The sequence below is a fragment of the Arctopsyche grandis genome, chromosome 3 (assembly GCF_051622035.1).
Source record: "Arctopsyche grandis isolate Sample6627 chromosome 3, ASM5162203v2, whole genome shotgun sequence".
Lineage (NCBI taxonomy): Eukaryota > Metazoa > Arthropoda > Insecta > Trichoptera > Hydropsychidae > Arctopsyche > Arctopsyche grandis.
In genome coordinates this window covers 7,931,940-7,958,394 of record NC_135357.1, presented here as the reverse complement: position 1 = coordinate 7,958,394, position 26,455 = coordinate 7,931,940, and the positions used below count along the sequence as shown (strand labels likewise).

At 33.6% G+C, this 26,455-nt stretch overlaps 1 protein-coding gene across 2 annotated transcripts in view; it reads left to right on the top strand.

Moving 5' to 3' along the window:
- The window catches only part of LOC143908968 (uncharacterized), a 42,641-nt gene extending 18,152 nt beyond the window's left edge, over positions 1-24,489 (top strand). For both annotated transcript variants that reach the window (XM_077426830.1, XM_077426829.1), the window contains exons 2-6: positions 10,491-10,569; positions 19,804-19,929; positions 20,053-20,229; positions 20,322-20,513; positions 20,601-24,489. In XM_077426830.1, the coding sequence (XP_077282956.1) occupies positions 10,497-10,569; positions 19,804-19,929; positions 20,053-20,229; positions 20,322-20,513; positions 20,601-23,920 (3,888 nt within the window). In that variant the 5' untranslated portion in view covers positions 10,491-10,496 and the 3' untranslated portion in view covers positions 23,921-24,489. The remainder of the gene's footprint in view (positions 1-10,490; positions 10,570-19,803; positions 19,930-20,052; positions 20,230-20,321; positions 20,514-20,600) is intronic.
- Positions 24,490-26,455: the final 1,966 nt, after the last annotated feature.

Sequence of the window (26,455 nt, the reverse complement as noted above, 5' to 3'; positions counted from 1 at the left end):
ACTTAAAATTACAACCTTTTATACTTTCTCACATGGGTTTTCAATTCACTAATAGATTAAGCTAGAAGCTAGTAATAAGCAAGAAGCTCATTGAAAAGTACATCGGAAATCTTGTGTCAGATCGAATCGATGACAGCTAGCTATCCAAACGCGGCTTCATACCGCCTCTTTGCAACTCACAGGCTAAAACCTTGATCAGTGGTAAAATTATTAATTATTTTCGATTTTTTTTATGTATATATAAAAATAATTTCCAATATGTTAATTGGTCCTTTATAAATATACTTTTTAATTTTAAATGCACTTGTGCAGATATTATATTTTCTACACTACTGCCATGGATGTTTTAGAATGCATATTTTTCTCACAATGAAAAAGTATCCAAGGACTTCTAGGATTGTCTACCTACATATTTTGATTAAGTGAGACTAAGCGAGGATTCTCCTCCTACACTCTGGCGAAGTGGGTTAGAAAGATCTCCCAGGATCCCATAATTATCATTAAAAAAATAATTTTTAATTGTACAAGAATGTCATTTAAATTTAATTCAAACAAAAATCAATCTTCCTTAGCCTGCGATTATATTAAATTTCCGAAATAAATCCTTACGATATATAGTTTTTCTTATTCGCCATACAATATCAGACTTAATAGCATTACTCAAACTTAAAATAACATGGAATCATAAACAAATCCTACCACTTAAAATGCCCAGTAGGTGGGTAGTCAATAAACATCTGTAAATCAATAGTATCGAAAGCACCGAACGAACCTGCCTTTAAGTCCTATTTGACATAACTCTGCACAGGTGTTATAATAAACTTACAAAAGTTACATTGGCGAAAACCGTATATAAACTATGTACCAATAGAACTTTCACAGACATAAAACCATATTTAATACCCTGCAATAGTTAGTATCATAACAAAATTTATACACATCGTACGCATACATACATACATGCATACATATGTATGTACATACATACATACATATATCACATGCATACAGTCGAGAATACTCTCAATTTCTAAACCATAAAATCCGCACGAGTACGTACGTACATATGTACACCGTAATGCGATTTAAAATTTCATAAAGGTTGCACAACTGAGGTTTTTTAATTTGCACGGTTACGACTCTCGCGTATTTGCATACTTTGCGAGAGCAGCAATAAACAACCTTTTTTCGTCCGTTGCCATCCCAAAGGTCTACTTTGTCGGCGAATGGCCAGTTATAAAACGTATCGACGACCCCAGAGGCGGATTGTAAAAAGTTGACCCGGCCACAGCGAAATTACCCCACGCGAACTTACCGAGCTTTTTCCAATGCAATTCTCATCTTGCAACTACATACATACATATATAAGAGTGTTTACGTAAATATATAATACCACATTTTAGCATTTGTATTCAATGCATACTCGATTCCGAGCGAAGCGAACTTCAACATATCAAACATTTGCACTATTTGCAATGTACATACATATGTACATAGTAAAGTTTTCTTGAGAAAAGTTTTCATCTCCAATATTTTCCCGTCGCCTTCTGGAACGGAAAGACCGAATAGCGGAAACCGATCATGATTTTTTTGGCAGTGCCAATTTTGTATTGTATTGTTTTAACAGTTATACCTTTAAGACATATTGTACACTACAACAGTGTATTTTACAACTAGACACTACAAAAATGAAAATCTACATATGTATGTATGTACATACACAAAAAACTAGAGCAAGCTAGCTTTGTAAGATTATATGTAAATTAAGTCCCGAGACAGCGAATTATGAAAATTGCAGGTGTTGCGCAAATTCTAAATCAACCGCTATACATACATTATGTAAGAAATAGGTTCGTGAAACATCTGCATATTTACAATGTTATGATTTTGTACTGTATACAAAGATATTATCTTGACTATTATCTCGATAGTATACGCGATGGTTGATTTTATTCAGGCCCATTGCAATCAACTGTTTAATTTTGCTCTATGAATTGGGAAGAGAAACATCTAGCTATGACGGAACTGCTATAGCGTCAATAGTTTATATATAAATAGATATATTTTATATATAAGTAGAAATTATAATATCTGCACAAGTGCATTTAAAATTAAAAAGTATATTTATAAAGGACCAATTAACATATTGGAAAGTATTTATATATATACATAAAAAAATTCGAAAATAATTAATAATTTTACCACTGATCAAGTTTTTAGCCTGCGAGTTGCAAAGAGGCGGTATGAAGCCGCGTTTGGATAGCTAGCTGTCATCGATTCGATCTGACACAAGATTTCCGATGTACTTTTCAATGAGCTTCTAGCTTAATCTATTAGTGAATTGAAAACCCATGTGAGAAAGTATAAAAGGTTGTTATTTTAAGTTTATATGATATGAAAGAAAATGGAAGTGAAAAACGATCGGATAAGAGATATAAAAAATACATCTTCTAGTGTTATTAATGCTACTAGTGCTGTATCCAATGACATATCATCGTATGAGTGTTTGGCATATTTAGTTATTAAATTTAAAAAAAATTAAAAGAAATGTATCATCGGTCATGTGTTCGATCCCCACGCGGTTGAATTTTTTTCAAATACCTTTTAAATTTATTTAATTGAATATTTGCCTTTAATTGTTTAATATGAAAAAAATGGTAAAAACTACCTACCTACCTTCATATAAACAATATAAATCAACGATAGAAAAATTAATTAAATAAATTTTCAATATATGGCGGCAAATTCTCCGCCAAGCGGAAAGTTTGGCATCGATTAGTATATATATATAGAAGTTTTTTCTTTTGTTATTATAACTTCGTATACGTTTTAGCAGTGACGTACACATACATATGTATGTATGTCGAATCAAAACGACTATTATAGTACGGTGAGCGTTATCTCAGACAGACCGGAAAAGCGATATTATATATATATATATATATATATATATATATATATATATATATATATATATTACTAGCTGAACCCGGCATGCGTTGCAATGCCAGAATAAGACATGCAATTCCCGTTTCAAGTGATGGTTGAAGCTCTACTAACGTATTTTCCAAATAGTATCGTCATAAACCAACTGGTATCGTGGCTACCAACGAACACATTACCTTGACTACACAACGGCGGTTCAAACTTTCGCGTCAAACTTAATTATGAATATTATTATTAAGAGGTTTTTTTTTTCACAGTAATCCTCCCGGACATGCATACAACAAATCCTGAAAGTTCCATTGTAATCGGTTGAGTGGTTTAGGACCCTATACGAGACAGACATTCAATTTTATATATTTAGATATTATGATGGTATTTGTTACTTATGTACAAACGGTTGATCATATATATCCGATCCGTAGCTAATTATATAACGGAAAAATATATATATTAAAACTTTTTTGCCGTCAATGTTATGAAAAAATATTTAAATAAGAAAAAAAATATGACTTCGGGTTTTGGGGGTGGGGGGTGATGAAACCCTGACTTTTCCACATCAGGTGACACCAACCCTAGCGACGCCACTGCTATGCACAACACTAATATAAACGTTAAGACATATTCGCAATCATTTTTTCCGATTTTGGCTAGGATTTGAAACCAAGACTCGTCCACTATTTAGTAAACAATCGCTCAACTACATACATACATATGTACATACATATTTACACCATGTGACTTTTACCTAAACAAATATGGTAAAATATTCAATTCGAAGCCGGCTCTTACCCGATTGTGTCGGACAAACGACATTTATCCGGTAAGGGTTAATTCGATGGGGAAATAATTGGCGAGCGACCATCGTCTTCGGGCACTTACATAGGAGCACGTGCTTCGCGATCGGGTTTTGCTCCTTTTTTATTTCCGTCGTTGTCTTCTTATTCTTCTTATGGCCGCCCACGTTCGTTGAACTTTCTCCGAGGCGTTTTTCAAGGCGAAGGACTCCTCGATCTGGTTTGTCTGTAACGTCAGGTAATAATAATGGCCGCGAAACGGCAGAGTTAACTCACCTGTCCCCGATCGCATTATGCAATCACACTCGTTCGATCGAACACTATTATTGCGTACGGTGTAATCTCATTCGAATTTAATACAATGGCACATTTCGTGCTTACATATGTATGTACACGCGTGCCGTTTCGTAAGATGATATCAAGTCATAAAATGTTATAACTGCATATTAGACACATTGAATAATAGTCGCGACGCATAATTTGCAGCATAGCTGTTATCAAAATCAAAAAATGGTCTACTCATACTATCCAGCACTGCAAGGCACGGAAAAAGCTACTTCTATTCGTACTATAGAACAGCACACATTCAGACATTACAGAGCGTGACGATACAGCGCAATATTGCTTGCGTCTTATTGTCACAATATGACGTTTCCGTCAAAATATTGACATGCATGCGCACTCTCGTTAGTACGCGTGCACTTGCTACTATGACGTCGCGTCGTGCGTGAATATTTCCGCAATGGCCAACGGAAACTGGTTTTGCTTGATACATTACTAGTCACCGGACCCAGAAGGTGCCGCGTATTGTTCAAAGGTTGTAAATGCATTGTTAAAGGTTTGCCGAACCTTTTTTACAATGGATTTACAACAATGGAACAATGGATAGCACTGTGACTATCCTACCTCTATACATTACGGTGACATTTACTGCTGTATAATATTAATGGATTTTGTCGGATACTGCTGTTGCGTCTACGCCACGTACATACATATGTATTTAACCAACAGCATAGACCAATGGTTAGCATGTAATGCTTTCAATTGTGTGGTCACAGGTTCTATCCCGTATGCTGCTGTCCAGACCTTGGATATGTGACTCCAAGGTAAATCGTTTCCCATTAGATTTGGCCAATTTTATCTGATTTCATTGAAACGGTTCCAGCAAAATTGGCCTCCCGATCCTATGTCTCTCGAAAAATTCGAGTTATACAGTATCTCGATTTTCGCTGATATGTATAAAACGTTTCTAATTTAATATATTTGCTATATTTGCCTTGTAACTTACAATACTTCTGTACAATGTTTGACCGTAGATGTCGTGTTGAATTTAAAAATATAATTAATAATGATGTACTTTATATATAGAATTAATAATAATTCTTAATATTATTAGCTCACTCGTAGCATTGGAGTAATCTTTTAAGACTTGATTGATTGAATGAATATTAATGTGTTCATATAGAATGTACCAAAGAATACCTTTCGTACTGCTGTTTACGCACAGTTGCCGGTCTGTGCTATGTCATTATAAACTATGAATAGACCTTAAAACGTGTCTTCATTATATATGTATGTATACCATTTATTTGCGTCCACTCTAAAAGGAAGACTTATTGAGAATATAATTTAGAATAGTTCTTTACAATGACTATGTATATCTATATACATAGGTACATACATATGTAAAAGCAAAAAATATAGTATGCAAAGATCTTTTCGAAATAAGTTATTTAGACAACTCCGTCAAAATACATATAATTTAATACTCTTCTTTTATTGTTGCTTCCTCTCTAGAAAAAAGCGAAAATCCACTCACAAAAGAGCATTTTTCATTTTCTGATAGAGAGAAGAATGTGTCTTAAAGTGCGACGTACATAACTTTGAAATCAAGTCCGTGCCTTTAAAAGTTCATGAAATTCATGTTCTTCCTGTTCTCTACTTCTTTTTTATCTAATTTCTGTCCTCTCCAGAAGGTCATTTATAATCCAGTAGATATGCATACATATGTATACAACGAATGTAGCCTTTTTCGAGCAATACGAAAATACGAATAATGATAATATACAGATAGTGAATAAATACAGATCAAATACGGACGTTGGCACACACAGTATAATATATAAAGAAAATATGTACGTACATATGTATATAAATAAAAAGGTTACAATTATAATAGAGCAAGTCATTTAAAAACGAAAAAGGATAATACATACATCAAAAATATAATTTCCGTTCTGAGCATATTTATTAAATATATTTCCGGTCAAAGTTTCATTTTCCTTCCATGCGCTTAATCGAACAACAACAATCGCAGAAAGAAAATCCTCTTGCATTCGTCTCGCATATTGACGACTGATCTGGCGCGCGATGATTAATCTGAAATTTGCGAAAAACCCCGACTCATGACTAATTACGACGAGACATGTGCAACGATGACGACGATGATAATATCGATCGAATCAGACGCGCTTCGTTGATTTCTCTGACCAAAACTGGCACGACTGGACCTTGGCATCGAATAAACAATGGGATACGCGCATTAATACACGGCCGATAACTAAACGGACAGTTAGGTATCAGTCTTAGCTTAACTCTAATCTCTTTAAATATTTATCACTGTACATATGTATATACCATACATACATACATGCGGACTACAATTGTCGAAATTCAAAACTTAAACCTTCGCACGTTTACCTTATGTAAAATTTGATTCGCGTTTTCACAATGACGCGTGACGAACCAAATATGAATTATTGTGCGACCTTAATTATGCGGGGAAACTGGGGTGCTAGAAATCAAACGTTGATATTGTTGCGAACGATTCGCAGAATGGCGATGTAAGAAATTTAATTTGTATAAGTATTTTGCAAAATGAAATGAAAGTTTGGTTAACTTCGGCCAAGCATTTTATGAAAAGCGGGAGAGTGGCTAGAAAAACTTTTCTACTCAGACGTGGGAAACTTGTTTTCAGAAATATTTTAGTGAACTATTTAGTGCCTCTTCTAAAGAAGGAAAAAAGAATAATGCTGTTAAGCTAAAAGAACTTTCAAAAGCACATAGTGCCACCGAAAGCTACACATGTATATGTATATGTGTATTTGCAGAATAAAGTTCGAAACCCTTTTTAGTTAGTAGTTAATTTCAGATAAATAATAGACTTTTATACTAAATATATAAAAATAAATAAAACATCTTATATAATACGTATGTACATATATTTACACAGTTACTCCTGTCGAAGCTCAGTCCGATCTTGGTGTTGCGATTTAAAATGGTAAACTCATATAAATTCTGTCATTCTTTTCTGAATATTATTATGCGTGTTTTTAACTGTCTCGATACCATGTTTTTGCCCAAAATTTATAAAACCAAGAACTACAACGAAGAATTAAAAAATGCCTTCCGAACTTAAATCACTTTGATATGATATGAGATTTGAAAATAATGAATCTTTCCACTTTGGAGACAAGAAGAATGGAGGTGATCTAATTGAAATCTATAAAATTGTATATACCCATTAAAATTATTCAATAATAAACCTTCTTGCGTTTGAAAATAACAATCATCTGAGAGATCATAATCTCAAGCTCCAATAAAATATTCACTTCAAAATAATTAGAGAATCCTTCTTTCCAAATAGAGTGGTTAAAAGTTGAAATAGGCTATCCAATGAATATTTACTTATTTTTATTTGCCTCTATTTTTATTTCAGTTTTATTTTTTGTCTTATTTGATTTATTTTTTAATATATCTTGATATATTATATTAACAAACCCCTTTGGTTCATCGGCTATGCCGCCTTTCCTAAGTGTTCTTAAATAAATATATATACTAAAAGCAAATCTAGTTTCTTACTTAGGACTTGTTATATCATAATACATGTCATATTATATTTAACCGTAACTTGCATCATTATCGGGTGCCTGAAGGCCTTGGAAGGATTCTTTTTCTCAACTGCATTATACATTGACTCAAATCTGGTTATAACAAAACTATGAAGCACATATCTAATTATACCTATCGTGCATATGCTTATGCTATTCTACTTCTTTAAAATGGAATCATCTTATCTCGATAGATGTACGTACGTACATATTTTTAGCAGCAGTTGGTTAGAATTCCTATGAATACGTATTCCCGAGATCACGTGTCCACTATGAACTTATCCCAATAGCATGATTTCAAAATGTTGCTATTCCATCCCTACTCGATAAAGCTTCTGATTCTGGACCTCAAGTCTTACAAACCTATTTTTTTAAGCAGAACTTTCTTATTTTCAAAACTTTCAATTCCGAGAGGAATCCATTTCAGAAAACATGCCAAGATTTAATGCAACCAAAAAAACTTTATGTGAACTATGCAATCCCCTAGAAAATACAAATAAAACAACCTCAATTACAGCTAAAAATTTCACACCAAATGTAAACAGCAACACTATTTCCAGACTGGTGCGCTATTTTAAAGTAAAGAATTGCACGCTGAAAGCACTCTTTTAAAGGACCAAAGAGGGATAAGGGGGGGGGGGGGGTTAAAGAGCTCCGCGTATCGAATCTAGGGCAAGGGGTTAGTTTTTTAAAAACCTCTTAGCAGCCGACCTCTGTACACCCCCATACTAGCTGTTTTGCCCTCGCCGAGTGCTCAACGTGCACTTAATGACCCAGAGCAAGTGATAAAACGAAAGACTTGAGTAGCGATCGAAAAAATTTACAACGTTTCGGATCGAGTGGTCGCATTGTTTCAATGTTACCAAGTCCTCGTACATAATGCATGATGCATCCGTATTATAATAATCATAAGCCGCTTTGACACGTGCAAAACTCGACTGTATAATAAATGTAAAAAAATAAATTCAACGCATATATGTATGAAGACATTTACGTTTCAATATATCATGACAAGGGTAATTCAGTATCAATTGTAGTAAATAATAATAAAGGTCGTTCGGAGAAAAATAATCAAATAAACATTAACCGTTATCGAGCTAAAGCTCAGGAAAATAGTACTAATTTGAATTTCCAATCGTGTACGACTAATTTGAAAATTTATATACATATGCATTTAGACTGATCTCAAAATATTAACGTGAAATGTTTATACAATTATAATTGGAAATCAGCTATCGCACTACATATGTACATATGTACAAAGTATAGAGTTTCATGCCCAAAAAGTAATAATATGAAAATTATTTGTGATACGTTTTCTTTAAGAGTCTACTTTTGCGTTGAATTCAGAGCTATGGAGTCGGAATCGGAGTCGTAAAAAAAATCAACCGACTCCGACTCCATTTTATTATGTTCTTAAATTAATAGTAATTAATTAAGTATTCAATTTTATTGAAGTAAATCTATTAATAAATGTGTGTTTGTCTATTTCTCCGTGTCCTATACGTTCCTATACCATTCAACCGATTTAAATGACTCTTACATGAGTTATTGTGTGCATACCCGCGATGATTTCTGTAAAAAAAATCGCCTTAAAACGGGAGCGGGAACAGCTAGTCTATTAATACATTAATATTAAATAATTACTTCAAAAAAATCATGATTTTAAATTTCGTTAGAAATCAAATCGTTGAATTCCACGTATTTTGATGTTTTGTGGCCAAAACTAATTGTTTCCTCCGTCTCATACTTTGTTTTTATTCTGATTTTTACTTTCATTTTTCGTATTCATAGTGTGTGTGTATGAAATTCATACATATACACTATGAATGTATGTATGTATGTACTAACTTTTCATTACCAATAATTCAACAAATTGGTTTACATGCCAATTTTGACTCATTTTGTTAATATCTTTATTTTTTATATTTTGAAAATAGCTATTATTTTTATTACAAACAATTTTATACGTTGGCACGAAAAGTCGATCTTAATAAAATCGTGCGAATCGGAGTCGGAGTCGAATCATAAAATAAAGTTGAAGTCGGTAAATTTTGATCCGACTCCACAGCCCTGGTTCAATCAACATAAAATTTCGAATATGAAGCTCATTGTATGGAAAAGTCTGAATTTACCCGCGAAATTTAACTGTCTGATAAACAATCAGCCGCAGTATCTGCATATAAAACTGTCTTTCAACATTATCATGTACTATTTTATTCAAATTTTCACATATCATATGAAAATTTTAATATAAACAAACACCGCACAATCAATTTGACAATTTATCATAGCGACAAACAAGTCAACAGTAACAGTGTAATTAAAAGGTCCGGTCCAAGTATATATGTATGTATGTATGTAATAAGCAACGACCTCAACGACAGGAAAATCAAACAACAAATCACCTTGTCAGACCAAATTCGTACAAAGAATATTCCAATATATGTAACACAAACTACATGCATATTACACTTCTGCTTATACCATTCCGGCATATTATACTAACTACTCATAGGTATATATTTTTTCTAAATTACTTTCTACGTTAACCCTTAAAATATCTATCATAAATCACGCCACATACATATATAGATATATACAAGTTGGCGCGTACCCTTTTCGCGTATTAATTTATTTTTAAAAGGGCTGATTCGTGTACATATTATACATACGTACATACATATAAACCCCGAGCACATATGACTCGGTGCGTCCGCGGCCGTATTACACGCTCGTTATGCGGGATGAAAGGGTTGAAACAAACGTACTTACACTTGTGCGAGATTTCACTTTTCAATAGTGAGCCTCTCACCTTTTTTTATTAACACCTTTATTGATTTTCGTCCTTTTTTTCCAGGCCAGCATGAGGGGAGACGCGCGGCTGGGCGCCATAAGCCTGCTGCTCGTCCTCACATTGGCGATTTTCACACAAGCAGGTGAGTTTTTTCTGGTGAAAAAAAAAAACACAACGTTATGAAGATGTAGGTGCATCCCCGCTTGATAGATGTGCTCAATAAAGGGGTTTAAGTCGGCAATATCCAATACAAATAGGCGGCGCGCTGAGGGTTAGCGCCGTCCGTTACGCGCAAACTTTTACCTATTAATCAAAAGCGCAAAACGAACTACGTTGCGGATAATAACTACCTATGCATATACACATGTACGCTCAAATTTCTCGACTTTTTAACGCTCAATTAACCCTTAAACTGATGAAATTTTTTGAAACCGCCCGTCGAACCATTCCGTTCGAATCGAACGCGTTTACGGCCGGTCGCTGCTTTTTATAATGAGAATTTACAACACCGAGAAACGATTCGTTAAAATGAATCCGACCTGGGCAAATTTTATACGTCAAAATTTTGAAGGGGAATTAATTGATTTTACAATAATTTCAATCCCAAAATATATTTCGAGATTGCATTTCTATTGGAGAAAACAACACTAGCACTAGCATAAAAATCTCTAGCTTGTTATATTTACGATTTTCAATCCAATAAATTGGCTTATTTTCTTTTTTTTCATGATTTTTCTCAAAGATTTACCACTTAAATTTTCCAAGTTTCAAATTAGATTCGTTTCTTCACCAAAAATTTAAATTCGTGATTCTATTTATACCTAATTATATGAGCCGTTATAATTCAAAGTGGCAAAGTCCACTTTTCTTCGTTTAGAGATATGTATATACACTAAGCCACAGCGTATGTAACTCAATGGTTAAGAGATTGTTTACCAATAGAGATCGTGAAATCAAATCCCAAATGAAGATCAAATCCCGGTTGGGGTCGAAAATTTGTTAGATTTTCTACTAACGCGTATTTACATACACCTATCGTTTTTGTCAGGATCTGGATGGTTTATAAAATCCAGATTGATCATCTCGTATTCGAGCTGGTCAATTTATCAAATTTAATTTTTGTAATGTTTCCAATTAAATCGGAACCTAGATCCAAATAGCCCAAATTTGTTAATTATTGCAAGCACACGTATGCCTGAGGTTTGTAATTAATATCTACATATACATATATGTATATACCTACATTGTATGACGTATTTGGTTATGTATTGTAGATATACAGGTAGCCATATACACATAGTATCAATTAAGGGTGACCTGTCATGTACAATATGAAAAATTAAAATAATATATATATATATACGTTGTTTCTTTTCAATTTGACAAATTGAACGAATTTAATTTTAAATGGCTATATAAACAATATTCATCTAGAAATATTGTATTGTCTATCTTAGTTTATTATTATATGGAAAAATTTCATACGAAGGAAATATCGAACATAAATAAACATCTTCCATATTTATGTATGTCTTTTTATTTTATTAAAATAAAAATATAATACGAAATCAAAACCAAACAACTACACATGTATGTACATGAATAACAGTATTTTCCGACCATTTACTATATACATATCCCAAATCAGTTCCATATTCAAGTTAAAGAATCATTCATATTCCACAACTCCTGGTCTTATCAACTACATAGTTATTTATTTATTTTAAAAGAAAATTCGGAAAGACAAAAATAAACAAACAGATATCATATTCCTCAACTTCTCAATTGACTGTATCTCACAACTCCAAATTTTCCGATCAATTGTGTGTACACATTTCACAGCTTCGATGTTTGCCAAATCCAAGTTCTGTCGACCAACTTTACCAACCACCAGCTCCAGATCTTCCCGATAAACGGAATTTCCACCAAAGCTACAAGCTTTTCCGACCCACTGTATCCCATAACTACATTTATACATATGTATATACCAACCAGCGGTATCCCCGAGCTGTATATCGGTTTTCTCGAACAAAAATATCCAAAATCAGATCTTCCCTTAAATCTCTCAAAACAAACTACTTTGTCTAATTTTTCCTCCATCAAGCTACACGCTCAAAAAAGCTATCAAATAACTTACTAACATCGAAACACCTTGTTCAAAGAGTATTATATTATTATCATGAAACCATTTAAGTAAACGATACACATTCAAACATAAATATATACGAATATTTCAATTTAGCAAATCAAAGTATGCGTAAAAAAGGTCGATACCATTCCAAACACTTCTACCTATATTTTTATATTAACGGAACAAACTCTCTTGGGGGTATGAAACAAGAATTCACAATCCTTTTTACGTACACATTTTTTTTTCCGACAATACAACGTCGACGCACGCACAGTTTTAATAAAGCCAACATAAATTCAAATGATTTCGCACGCGAAAAATTCAAACATATTATGTTTCTGCATACGTTTTCACCGAGGAAGTATAAATTATATAAAAGCTGACGCGGGTTTTCTGCGGCATTCAGTCAGCTTTCCTCAATTTAAAACTCGCAAAATGCACGGCGAAAAATATTATTACAATAGGAATAAAGCGTATACTCACCATACACACATAAGAATGAATGGGAAAATTTCAAGACCGCGAAAGATGAATTTAACCGCTTTTCAAATACGTACATTGTACATATACATATTGCGAAAAGTATACTGCAGACGCCGCATCGCGTTTTGATCGTTCTCGATTTTCGAGATTGCATGTATAATACATACGTCTTTTTTTAATTGCTGAAAATTTGCACACATTTCTGAAAAAGCGCTCGATCATCATCACTATGCGCCGTTTCGCGGTGATTTTTCGACGATTGCGCAAAATCTATTATTGCATCGATTCACGGTTGCTTGCTACGAATCGCGAAGAAAACGGATCGGCGACGATTGAACGATCGATTGCGCAAACTAAATTGCAGATGCGTTCGTCGACTCTTTAACGACCAGTCAACGACATCAAATTATATACATACATACATTCGGAGCAGATCAAACAGAAGCAACAATTCATAACATCAAACATCCACCTTATGCGTATTTTTCTTCTATTATGTACATACATACATACATATATATGTATATATCAGCAGTTTGCCGTCATTAGACTAAAAGTACTAGACTAGTCAATATTAACAAATAAATTACAACAAATTCAAATCGTTTTCCATAGTGATATTGTTCACTCGGATTAGCAAAGTTCAGAAACCGGAATTGGCCCTAACTGAGGTAGTGGTAGTGGATTGTTATGGTATGGTCCGCCGCGTCGTTTTCTTGCACGGACTCGCCGTCTCAATTCTGTTCCCTTCGCGGTAGTGGCGAATCGTTATGTATACGCGTTTTAATTTAATCGTCACTTCAAGCATATATGGAATTTTCACTAAGAACATTTCGATTTGTGTCTATCAAACATGATTCTGAACTATTTTTTTTTCATTAAAATGATTAAAATTACATATTTACACAGAACTTCTTGAGTACAAGTATGGCAAAGGACTGGGCTCGAAAAACGATTCCCTCAGAACAAATCAAAGTGGAGCGCGCGGAAACAAATAACGAGGCCTTGGAATATTGCATTCTCGATCGATTGTTCGACAAATCATTCAGAATATTAAGTTTTAAACAATATGGTATTAAGAAAGATAGGCTACTACGATATTTCTGTTAGCACAAAAATAAAAATTATACTTTTCACTTCAACACGGATTATTATAATTCAAAAATTTAAAATATATTTTTATATACATATGTGCATATGTATATATTTTTGTCCATATTTAAGCCCGTTTTAAAAGTCAAAGGACGCCACTAATACATATATATATATATATACATATATAAAAAAATTAATGAATTTCAATTTTTGTTTTTTTTTTTATTTTATTACGAGTAAAGCCATTTTTGTTCATAAGTACTAACCAATTCAAAACATTTTACAAATAAAATTAAGTGTATACATTTATACAATAATATTGAGACATCTATGGATAATTGCAATAAACTGTAAATTTTTGCGAGATATATGTACGTACAAATATTTTTACAGAGTAGAGTGGGTAGCATATTTATAGTAATCAACAAATCCGAGATGCTTGAAACTCAAATTTGCAAGAAATGGGAATAGGTTGCCAATTTGATGAAACCGTTTCAATAATGAAACCAGATAAATTGGCAAACTCTGATACCAAACGATCAACCTGGAGTCACATATATCAACACCTGACAACACCGAGCCAGGGTTTGAACCCATGACACCTCAGTGGAAAGCATTACACGCTAACCATTGAGCTATATTGCTGATACACATCCATACAATGTAATTGTATTTATTAGCAATGAGCAATGCCGAGCAATTCTGCTAATGTTTCAATTATATAAAAGTCTACAAAAAAATAAGCACATCTATCTACATAGCAATCTTTGATTACAAATCATTTTGAACAATTAATTACTATCTACAGGAAGTCTGATTAAACATCCTATGCACATGAAACACACAAAAATAAAAAATAAAAAAAAAACATAATCCAAACACAATTTTGCAAAAAGGATACAACCCACGTGTGTAACATTTTCATAACTGCAACGGTGATACGCATAACAGTAAAACAACAATATGCTATTGTATCATTGTATCGAACAACATTTTACTCACGTGAATTTGGATCCTTCTTGCAAAATTCTTTCATCAATGAAATACAATCAATGTAAATACAGCCACCAAAAATCAACACGTGCAGATCGAGTAGATTCAGTTGACGTTCGACGCTTGGTGTGCAACATTTCCAGAAAACAATTTCGCAACATTTCGCAACAATAAAGAAAATAAACTTACACCACTGTCAAAAATAACGAATCACAACGATTGAAATATGTATAATAAACGAATACCAAAATCCACATTCCGCGCATCGCAACCAGTTGTCACTTTCCGCTTGAAATATGTATGTATGTAGTATGTATGTATGCATACCTCTCGAATTAAAAACTTAAGCTGGCGCACATCATTATTACAAATCAAACCGTCATCACAACACTTGATAATTAGGTCGACAGCGTTCGACCAACCCTGTGATGATTCGCGCAGTCATTATCATTAGAAACCTTGCGCAGACCCGCTAACGAATTATTCATTACGTAAATTTCCCACAACAATAGATCGATCATTATGAATTATAAAACAATTAACGAATCGCAAGCGCGAAAATGACAAATTCGTGAATTTTCGATTCGATTGAATTCAGTTAATTAATCGCTTTCGCGAAAATTCGCCAAGGACGTTGCAACGACGCCGTAATCGACGTAATCGATTGCGAAATCGTTTAATTTTAAATTAAACGTACATATATATATATGCTTTTAAAACTAATTTTAAATTAATATTCGATGGGTTTTTTTTAATTATTTTCATTCGGCTTCGAGTGAATGTTACTTTCCCTGTAATATGAGTAGATGTTGTTTTTTTTTTTTGCAATGTTCACAATCTGAAAAATTGATGCAATATAATATAATTGCATAGATAAGTTTTTCATGCAGTAAAAGTTGCATCATCCCATACATACATATACATATATGTACCCATATGAATTATGATAGTGTGTTTACAAAATGTACACATAATAAGTCATAACAATGTAGAATGGAAGTACATACGTACGTTTGTAACTATGATAATATTATGGTAATTGAATTTGTGTATAAAAATGTTTTCTAATTCGATTCGATTATTATCATTATAGAAAATCATAAAACGGAATAGCAAACTTAATCGCGTAATTATGCAGTTAAATGCGGTTTAATTTAAATTTAACACTTTTCATGATTTAAACAGGTAAAAGTAATTTAAATATTTTCAATTTCAAAATCTCTACACTGCGCTAGTGAGAAAAATAAGAATTATCATATCAATATTTCAAATGAAAAATTTTCAATACGTTTAATCACTAAATCTAATATATAATTTCGAAAGAGACTCTGTATGTATGTTTGGTTTGGGTCGTAGAATCCGTGACGTTCAATTTAATAAAAAAACAAATGAATATTCAAATAAATTTAAATAAAATAAAACTATTCAAATAAATTTAATAAAATGTTTAATATTAGATTGGCCATGTTTAATTGGTTTATATGACAAATACCGAGCGAAGCCGGGTAAAAACACTAGTTAATAATATTTCGAATCTTCTAATGTCAAAAATTATCATATACATAAATAATACACACGTATTATATCAACTGCAAAAAGAATCCAACCCATATAAATGATCTCAACTATAGAACAAATGTAAAATCATAAAAATCCAGCAGCATGACTCGATGGTTGCGTTGATACTAAGCACCGAGAGGTCGCCGGGCCCGATCCCGTGAACTGACCGCGATTTAAAGGAATTTATTCCGAGTATAACCTTCAATGTTGCTGGTCAAACTTGGATATTTATGACTCCAAGTCGATCGTTTCCTATCAGAGTTTGCCAATTTATCTGATTTCATTGTTAAAGCGGTTCCTCCATCAAATTGATAAAAACCATCCTACCCACTATGTCACCACTATTTGAATATGATTTCAAAAATTTATTATCTATAACATAGATATCTCGCCAACTTTCTTATATTATAGTATTTGTATTATGGTTATATTTCTGGTCACAGTGACACGTTAGAGTATTCTGTAATGTCACTGTAGCTAAAATGTAAATAAATAAGTAAATATAAAATCGTATTAAATTTGTTAATATACAGAATATAACAATTGACAAAAGTGGACACATGAACATGCACTGATCAGAATATAATTCATTTGAACTGCTCCTTTTTTGCATTAACTAAGCCCACTAAGTGCACTGGTAGAGCTATTGCATACCAGTAGAGAGGGTTCAAGTCCTAGCCCAAAATGCTGCTGGCGAGGTCTTGTGGTTATTAAAACACACAGATCGACCGTTTCCTGTTAGAATTTTCCAATTTTTCTAGCTTAATTGTTGTGACAGATCCAATAAATCCTCAGTTTTTCGCAAATTCGAGTTAGTAGCTTCTCGAATTTATAGAAACTTATGTATGTATATCTAACCATATGTGTCGCCTTGGGGTAATTTCCGTCATGGCACATATGTAATAAAATAAAATATACATATTATTTATTCGCCTGCCTCCTGTTTACCATCAAATATGAGTCAAATCACCGCTATACATACATATAAACATATGTATAGATACATTCATACGTATTTTACTCTACTACGTTTGAGCATCAACCACCGTAAAACGATCTAACCGAATCATATTTTATCAGGGCTGAAACTTCCCTCGATTTTCTCCAACACGGTCAATCTAAAGAACGCACCACACACTTCCTGATGTTTATCAACACGTCTACTAAATAAACTAAACGCCTCATGTCCCACAATCATTTCAACTCGACATACCCGAAAATGTCCTCTGTTGATTAAATCAATTCGTGAAGTATTTACGGGTACAATATAACTTCATAGTGAGTGATCGGATCAACGGAAACGTCAGCTTAGTCCGCGTGCATCTTCGGCAGTTTCATTCACGATCGGGGTGGTCAATTAGATAATTCGGGTTCGAAAGTGCTCTCCAACCCGGTAGATGTGGCAGTAGAAGTACCTATCGTGTCGAGCGTCTCTCCTTGACGATAAATGGGGCGTGATGATGACCTCTCTCGAGGCGGTTGCAACATCCTCCCGTGGACTTCCTGGATTGCAACGTCTCCCACGCGATCGTCCCGTTTAACCGTCACATCGTCTCCAAGGACCCAAATTGACAGAATTGAACGCGCGTAATTCAATGAAGCGGTGCAGGAGATAGCATGGTGGTGACCCGCCGGAAGGCCGTTTTGATCGTAGCCAGGAAATGCTAGTACTCTACATAGTTACTAGAATCAGTCTAGTACAACCACATACAATCTACTATGCTTATCGTTTTCAAATAGCAAATCTGTGGATAGTCAATGATAACCGGCGAGGTGCATACATTGCTAGAGTGTGAGAAACAAATGGATGTGCATATATTGATTTCAAATTCAACAAGAACTAAGAAGTTGAGTCATCGCGTATAACATATGTAAGTAGATATCTGGGAAACAGAGCATTGCTCGGTATATGTAAATGCTGAAGATATTTATAAGATACATACATATAGTGTGAAAAAGATAAAGTTATAGGCGTTTAAACAATTAAAATATGACAATATGAGTGGGGGGGGGGGGGGGCGGAAAGTCAAACAAACAAGGCTACTGGCCATTAGCGGTAAACGAGCTGTCATCGTCTCCAAAATTTTTGGATTCTTAAACGTGTTTATTTCGATTATTTTTCACCATCGAACTAGCGGAAACAATTTAAATTTCTATCTGTGACCAAACCGCGCAAAATTTCAAAGTTCCAAACCGATCGGAATAATGTAGGAAATAGTGGCAGACCAATAGACGAAGTAAAACTAATAAAAAACTGCATATACATACATACAATTTAGATATTAAAAAAAGCAGTAATACTTCATTTTTATTAGTTTATTTTAATATTAGTCAACATCAACCTCCTATTTAAAAATTTAAATAAAAGCCAAAAATTTTACTGAATTATATGTACTTAGCCATCCAAAAAAATGGCTTATAATTAGTCACCGGACCCAGAAGGTGCCGCGTATTGTTCAAAGGATGTAAATGCATTGTTAAAGGTTTGCCGAACCTTTTTTACAAAGGATTTACAACAATGGAACAATGGATAGCACTGTGACTATCCTACCTCTACTTATAATACTTAATCTGTCAAAATATAAGTATATCTAACAAGTTAATGCATAAATTGAACATTAAAAAACAGAAAGCATATACATATGTACATATGTATAGTGGAGTTGAAAATAATTTATTCCGAGTATTAGACTTGCACATCTGTGACTACAAGTCGATCGTTTCCTATCAGAGTTTGCCAACTTATCTGATTTCATTGTTTGAGTGTTTCATCATCAAACCGGAAAAAAACCATCCTACCCTCAATGTCACCACTATTTGATTAAGATGTCAAAAAATTATTTATATATACAAGTTTAATACCATAAATACCGCTCAGAGGCAGTCCGATAACTGCATCTTGAGAAATATAAAATTGGGTCCATCGGCTATACCGCCTTTTCCAAGTATAAATACATAAATAAAATATATGTATTAGATTAATTGATTTACAGTACCTAATGGATTAAACAATCGTTTAACCTGTAACATTTAAAATACCATTACGGAAATTGAAACTATGTATGTATGTGCAATGCAATATAAGCTTATCGAATTTTCATTTTTATTTTACAGGTCCTGTAAATAGAGGAAGTCACACACTAGGAGACGAAGATTTTGAATCTCGTCAACAGTTCAACGATGACAACGGTGAAACGAGTCAAATGATCGGCTTAAGAAATGCAAGTTTTATAAGTGAAGGTTGGTTCGCGGGCAAAAGTTGCATTCAAACAATTACACCTAATCAGTATATTTACACAAAAATAACAAATACATACATACCAAAACACAATAATATAAAAAAAATTTCAACAATGATTTCAGGATGTATATTCGGTGCCAAAAAGTTTATATTGGGCGAGACTGTACCCAGTATAAAACCATGTGAAGTATGCGTGTGTACGGAAAAGGGGATTCAATGTTCCCCCATGGCTTGCGAAGCGAAGCCGGGATGCAAAGCTCTACACCGAGCTGATCATTGCTGTCCACTTTATCAATGCGGTAAATACACCCACACATTTACACATTGACTATTACATTTGTACACTGACGGTGGAACAAAAAACATTTCAATTTATATTTGTCAATTTCAGAATGTGAACGGAACGGAATCACATATTCGAACGGTGAAAAGCTCGTTGACCCTGAAAACCCTTGTCAGGTTTGCTATTGTCAGGGTGGTGAGATAGTGTGCAATAAAATTGCATGTTACATTACGAACGATTGTGAGCCTCGCTACGTTGTCGGTAGTTGCTGTCCGGAGTATGACAACTGTCCGTCCAGAGGTAACACATCATAAAATCACATATCTTTTAGATGCTTCATTATACAAAGTACTTCTTAAATAAACGTGACATTATCTTTAATTTCAGACAAGATTACGTCTAATACCACACAGCAGAACGATTTCAGTCAAAAGATTGAACCGCAGAAGGCCGTCGACAAAACGTTTGATTTCAGAAACGAGTATGATTCGAGCAACGAAGATGTCAAGTCGCAAGCTTTCGACGATGGAAATCTTGGCAGTCAGGAGATATCTTTCGTTGAAGATTCCACGGACGATAGGGAGCTGAATCTGGATGAGAGTTATTCGACCAGTTCGAGCGCAGAGGTCTCTACACCAAAAACTGTGATAATTAATTTGAGCTATTCAAACTCTTTCAACGATAACGTTCCTGGAATTAGCATTAAAGAAGTCACTTACGAAAAACCCATCAATAATGAAATCAGGATCAAAGAAATTTTACCCACATCTGTTGATAGTAGTTTAATTTCAACTAAATCACCGACATATCCAAGAGAAGCAACGTACACTAGCGAAAATATCAGGAAGTCGAGTGAAGAAGAATTAGAAGCCGATATCAAAAACGACACTGAATCTGAAAACGTTGCCGAATATCAAACGCCACCGATATTAAGAATCGGCGATCAGTTATTGTATTTGAATCATGGTGATCTCGTGCCAGACAACTCTTCTATGAATACACCTGCTCCGGTATTCACAGTAATCGGCGCAGAAGGTCTGCAAAGAGTTATTGAGGATCCAGAAGAAACTTTCGAAAGCAAATATGTCAGTGAAGAAAGTCAGGATGAACCTCAATATGACATCAAAATAAATAGCATCGACAGAAAGAGCTCAACTGTCAATACATCAGAGGAAAATGTATCAACTCCTAGTGCCGAGGAAGACAATAACCAAACATCTAGCGTCAGCACATCGAATGAAGATCCTGAAAAGATTCTACAAGAGGTTATCTCTGAATTATATGAGACAACAACAGTCGAAAGTGATGCGTCTGATGAAAACAACGACATCAAACAGAACTTCATCAGGACTGAAACAAAAGTAGACTCTGGTTCATCAGAATCTGACTCTTCACATGAAACTGGAGGATCTGGAGATTCTATCACAGAAGAACCACAATCAAATTCAGATAAATCGATTGCTTTCGAAGAATCCCAACAAGCAATTCCCATTGAACACCTACCGGAACACAATCCAGAGTATCCACCGATTCCAGAAGACATAATGAATCTAAGCGTGACTGACGATACATTAGATTCAGCTGAAATCGAATTCAGCGGAGCTAGTCCAGTAGCAATTCAAGAAGGTAAAGACAGTAAATCCAAACTGAATGAGGATACTTTGGTGTCCATATCATCAGAGGTAGAGCTTTCCGGAGCTAATCCATCGGGCAGTCAAGAAAACAAAGATGATGACAAGATCATTATTGTTAAAAGGCCAGTAATTCCAAGTCCATCTTTCTCAAATTCTCCTAAAGAAAAAAGCCAAAAAGATATAGAAAAAATTTTGCCAGCCGTGCTTGATATTTTGAAGATGAATAGCACCAACTCTGTAGAAAATTCAACAAAATTAGTACCCGAAGAGTGGCTTAAAGTTGCTGAAACAACAGGCAAAAATGAAATTCACAGTGAATTGACAAATACAGAATTGCCTAATAACATATCACTTTCACCCATTTATAAAGAAAGTAATGAAGAAGATGACAGTAAAGATTATATTTTCATTAATTCGAACTCCAAAAAGGTTGTCAAATCTGATATGCCCACAGAAGAACCAATTGAAGTTGTAGAGTCTAAAAATCATTTAAGATCACCAGGTGAACCTCTTTTGATTCCGGAATGGGAACGAAACCAAACTACCGAGGTTCCCGAGAGCGACACGAATACTGGACCAGATCTAATAATTGAATTGAATGGTAATCAAACAGAATTACTTTCAAACGATACTATCTTAATCAATGTGTCATTTGATGAGAAGGAAGATGATAAACTCACCAAAGAACTGACCGTCATGGAAAAATCATACCCAAATTCAAATTCTTCAGACACCCTCAACATAATCATTACAGATGTGTCCAACATTGAAAACTTAATTACAAAAGTCCCAGAATTAAGCATCAGTACCGAAGCAGTTCCTAATAATGCGGATGTCAAGACCCCGGAGAATGTAGAAGTAGTTGTCGACCCAACAGACGTATTCACCGAAGACACCTTAACAAACTTGGTGATTTCCACTGAAGATTCTCTCGCTCACATATCAATCAAAGGTTTGTCAGACTCCAATCAGTTGACTAAACCAAACAACAACGAAGAAGAAAAGGTCGTATTGATCGAGGAATCTTCATTGAGTAACTCAAATCAGCATACAATGAAACAAAAGAAAACCCCATCTTTGATAGCCGATGCAAAAATGGAGAACTCTCACACTACTGAAAAGAAGGGGAACATTCTTGCCGATTTGATTAGTTTAGTTGGCGATGTTGCTTCCATTGGAAATCATGAAGTGGAAGTTTCAACAGTCCATAACAGCCTTGACTTTGAAAAATACACTCATGCATCTGAAAAGATCACAATCAGACCACAATTATTAACAACAGAAGGCAACGCCATGCTGACAGAAGCTGCTCCCAGTGTGGAAATCACTGAATATTCTCTCAATGAGAAGACAGATGTCCCATTAGAAAACGACAAAGTTGAGTTCACCACCAAAAAAACTTACATCGACGGTGACAGCGATGAACGCAACACATGGAAGTCGACTGATTATATAGTCAAGGATATTGAGATCATACCTAAAGTGGAAAATAAAAACAAAAAAAAAGTCCCTGAGAAGATTGTGGAAAAAGAAGGTGCCGTAGAAGATTCAAACACGTTGGAGCCAAACACAATACTGACTCAAAATGTCATCAAAACTCAACAAAATGCAGTGGATAAGAAGGATGTAAAACCACCAACAACAGCAGCAACAACGACAACGACGACAACCACCACAACTACTACTACTACTCCTGCTCCAACTACCATAGCCGCTACGACTACGACTACAACCACTCCTGCTCCGACGACCACTACTACTACTACTACAACAACCGAACCAACGACTGTAAAGCCTTCAAGCACCAAACCAAAACCAGAATCAACTACTTCCAAAATAATAAGTAAGATTCCACCAGCAAATCCCACACAAAGCTCTGAAATAGTCGAAGACGTGAACCCGACTGTAATGAAGCTGTCGACAAAGAGCGACGCAAACAAGGACGACGATAAGAATCCAGAGAAGCTGACAAAGAGAGAGACAAACTCCCAAGTGGCAGAATCATCGGGACAGATAGACGAAAGCTTAATCAGTATTTTAAGGGAATTTTTCGAAAAGCAATACAGACATTGATAGAACAGCGGCGGAGTCAACTTTCTACAATTTTCATGTATCGTGCGAGTTTTTCAAAAGACTTTTCAGAAGTGATATATATGTCTGTTTCGAGGGAACGTTTAGTTCAATATGTATTTATCTTATTTTAATTTTGTCTTGCGCTGCAAAGATTTGTGTGCGTATGAGGCACGGCGTACGATCAACAATAGAAGGAACGGTACGTCGAATATTTTGAAGCGCTTATAAATTAATGTTATGGAGAATCTTTCAGATACTAGCTGTATTTAGTGAGACCTTTAGCAATAATTATTTATTCCTAGAAGCGTAACTTATTTTTAGATGAAAACAAAAAAATAAAACAAGTACGCGCATAAACGTATTTGTTAGATATTAATTTTTGATTATACTAGTCTTGACTCGACATTCCGTATGAGAAATTTTAAAATTATCCATATTATGATTATTTGAATAGTTTAAATTTGTAGACTGTCGTAATCATAACGCTTAGTGGTTAGAATCTGCATATATTATGTTTAATTTAATGAATATTTTCAATTTGTCAAATTAAGGCATGAATATTTTGTTAATTATGGAAAAAATTGAATCAAATTTTTATATTAGTGATAAGTAAGAATTGTCATCGAATTTCATCATTTTTATATATAAAAATATAAAGAAAAATAGATATATTAGTTATCTAATTTATGTGTTATAGTCAAGAGAGCGGAACCAGTGTATAAATACGATTGATTCTGCAAGCGCACGTCTTCGCCAGTATTGCCATTGTTAATTTAAGTTTATTTAATTACGTATTTAGTCCAGTCATTTCGAATGTATTTATATTATGGTTTCACTGTTGTTTTTTTCTTTTATTTTCTCGCGTCGGTTTTATCCATATATATATTTTTTTTTGGTAAAGCAAAAACAGTAGTGAAACAACACTGAACCCGTGAAAATGATTAGATTTTTAAGGACGTAATTGTAAAAGAATTTTAGTAGTCATAGATTCATCTCGAAATGTAATTTATGAATACTTATGAAGGTATGTTTATTGGTTTTCAAAAAAAAAAAAAAAGAAAAAAGAGGCTCATCAATTAATTGTAATCGTCTCTTGGAGTTTTGTGTCGTAGTGACAAGCGATGGCGTCAAAGTGATTTTTGTCATTTTTTTAGAATATATTATCGTTATAGATAAATAATTTAGCACAACATTTCAGTATTTCAAATAAACAAAAATATTATTGTAAAATTGTTGTACTTTTGTTTTTACATTTATTAATAAATATGAAGTTTTATTAAAATGGTCTTACTGTTTCATTTAATAACACAACCAACCAACCTAAGCAAAAAAACAACTATACTATTTAATTTAAGTTTTGCAAAAATTCTACAAAAAAGATCCAACCCATATGACTACTATTTTGACAACCGTATCTCTATTATTCTTCTTTGTGTAGTATATATTCTAAGTTTGCTTTTGCAATGTATTACATAAGAAAGATTCCTGAAATTGAGGCTAAATTACTTTACTTACTCATTTGCATTGAATCATTTTTTACAAAATTTTCTGCAAGTAAGATAAAATCTAAGATAATATCAAACTACCGAGTAATCATATCATACAGACTTAAATCTTTTTTTTGATTTTTAAATGCTTTTTATTATTATTAAATTATTTTCACAATACATCATATATATAATATTTTAATAGCTTCTGATCTACTGATCATTTTCTATTTTACAATTTTAATTTAATTTTGTTAGTAATCATAGTATTATATTATTTTAATGTTATTAATGTACAGCATAATAGGAAAAATAGCTCAAAAACCTATTTAAAATTCTTATAAATGCTCATAATTCATATCTAATACATAATATTAACTAAAGACTCTCTAAAGTCGACGATCTAAAACAGATTGTGTTTAGATAATCTGGTTTTATTTAAATTGGTTATATTATTCTAATGTTAATATATAGCATAATAGGAAAAAGAGCTCAAAAACCTATTTACAATACATATTACACCTACGATATGAGATATTTCATTTTAAAACAAATCCCAAATACTGATAAAATAAATAAATTAAATTTTATAACATGAACTCATAAAAATTTATAATATAAAAAACTATTATTTTAGACAAATATAGTATTCATAAACTTAAAAATTTAAAGATTTATTCCATTGCAGCCATTTGTATAATTTACTTTTTTTTTTAAACATAATTCTAGTAATTAAATTAAAGATTTATTTCTATATCTATTGTAAAGAAATATAATATCATATGAACTAACTTTTTACTTTACAATTTTTTACGTGGGACGTGGTACGTGTTTTTTTTAGATACTTTCAAACATGCGAAAAAAGCGCAGCATCATGGTACACAGTCCCAAAAATCACCCCATAGAGTATTTTCGGTGATATTTTATCCTTTTTTAATTAAATTTTATGCCAGGAAGGCCTTACAGGTAAACCCCAATGCGCCTTCCTGGCCAATTACAAACAATACTGCATTTTTATTATACAAGTCGCTAAATTACGAGACACTGA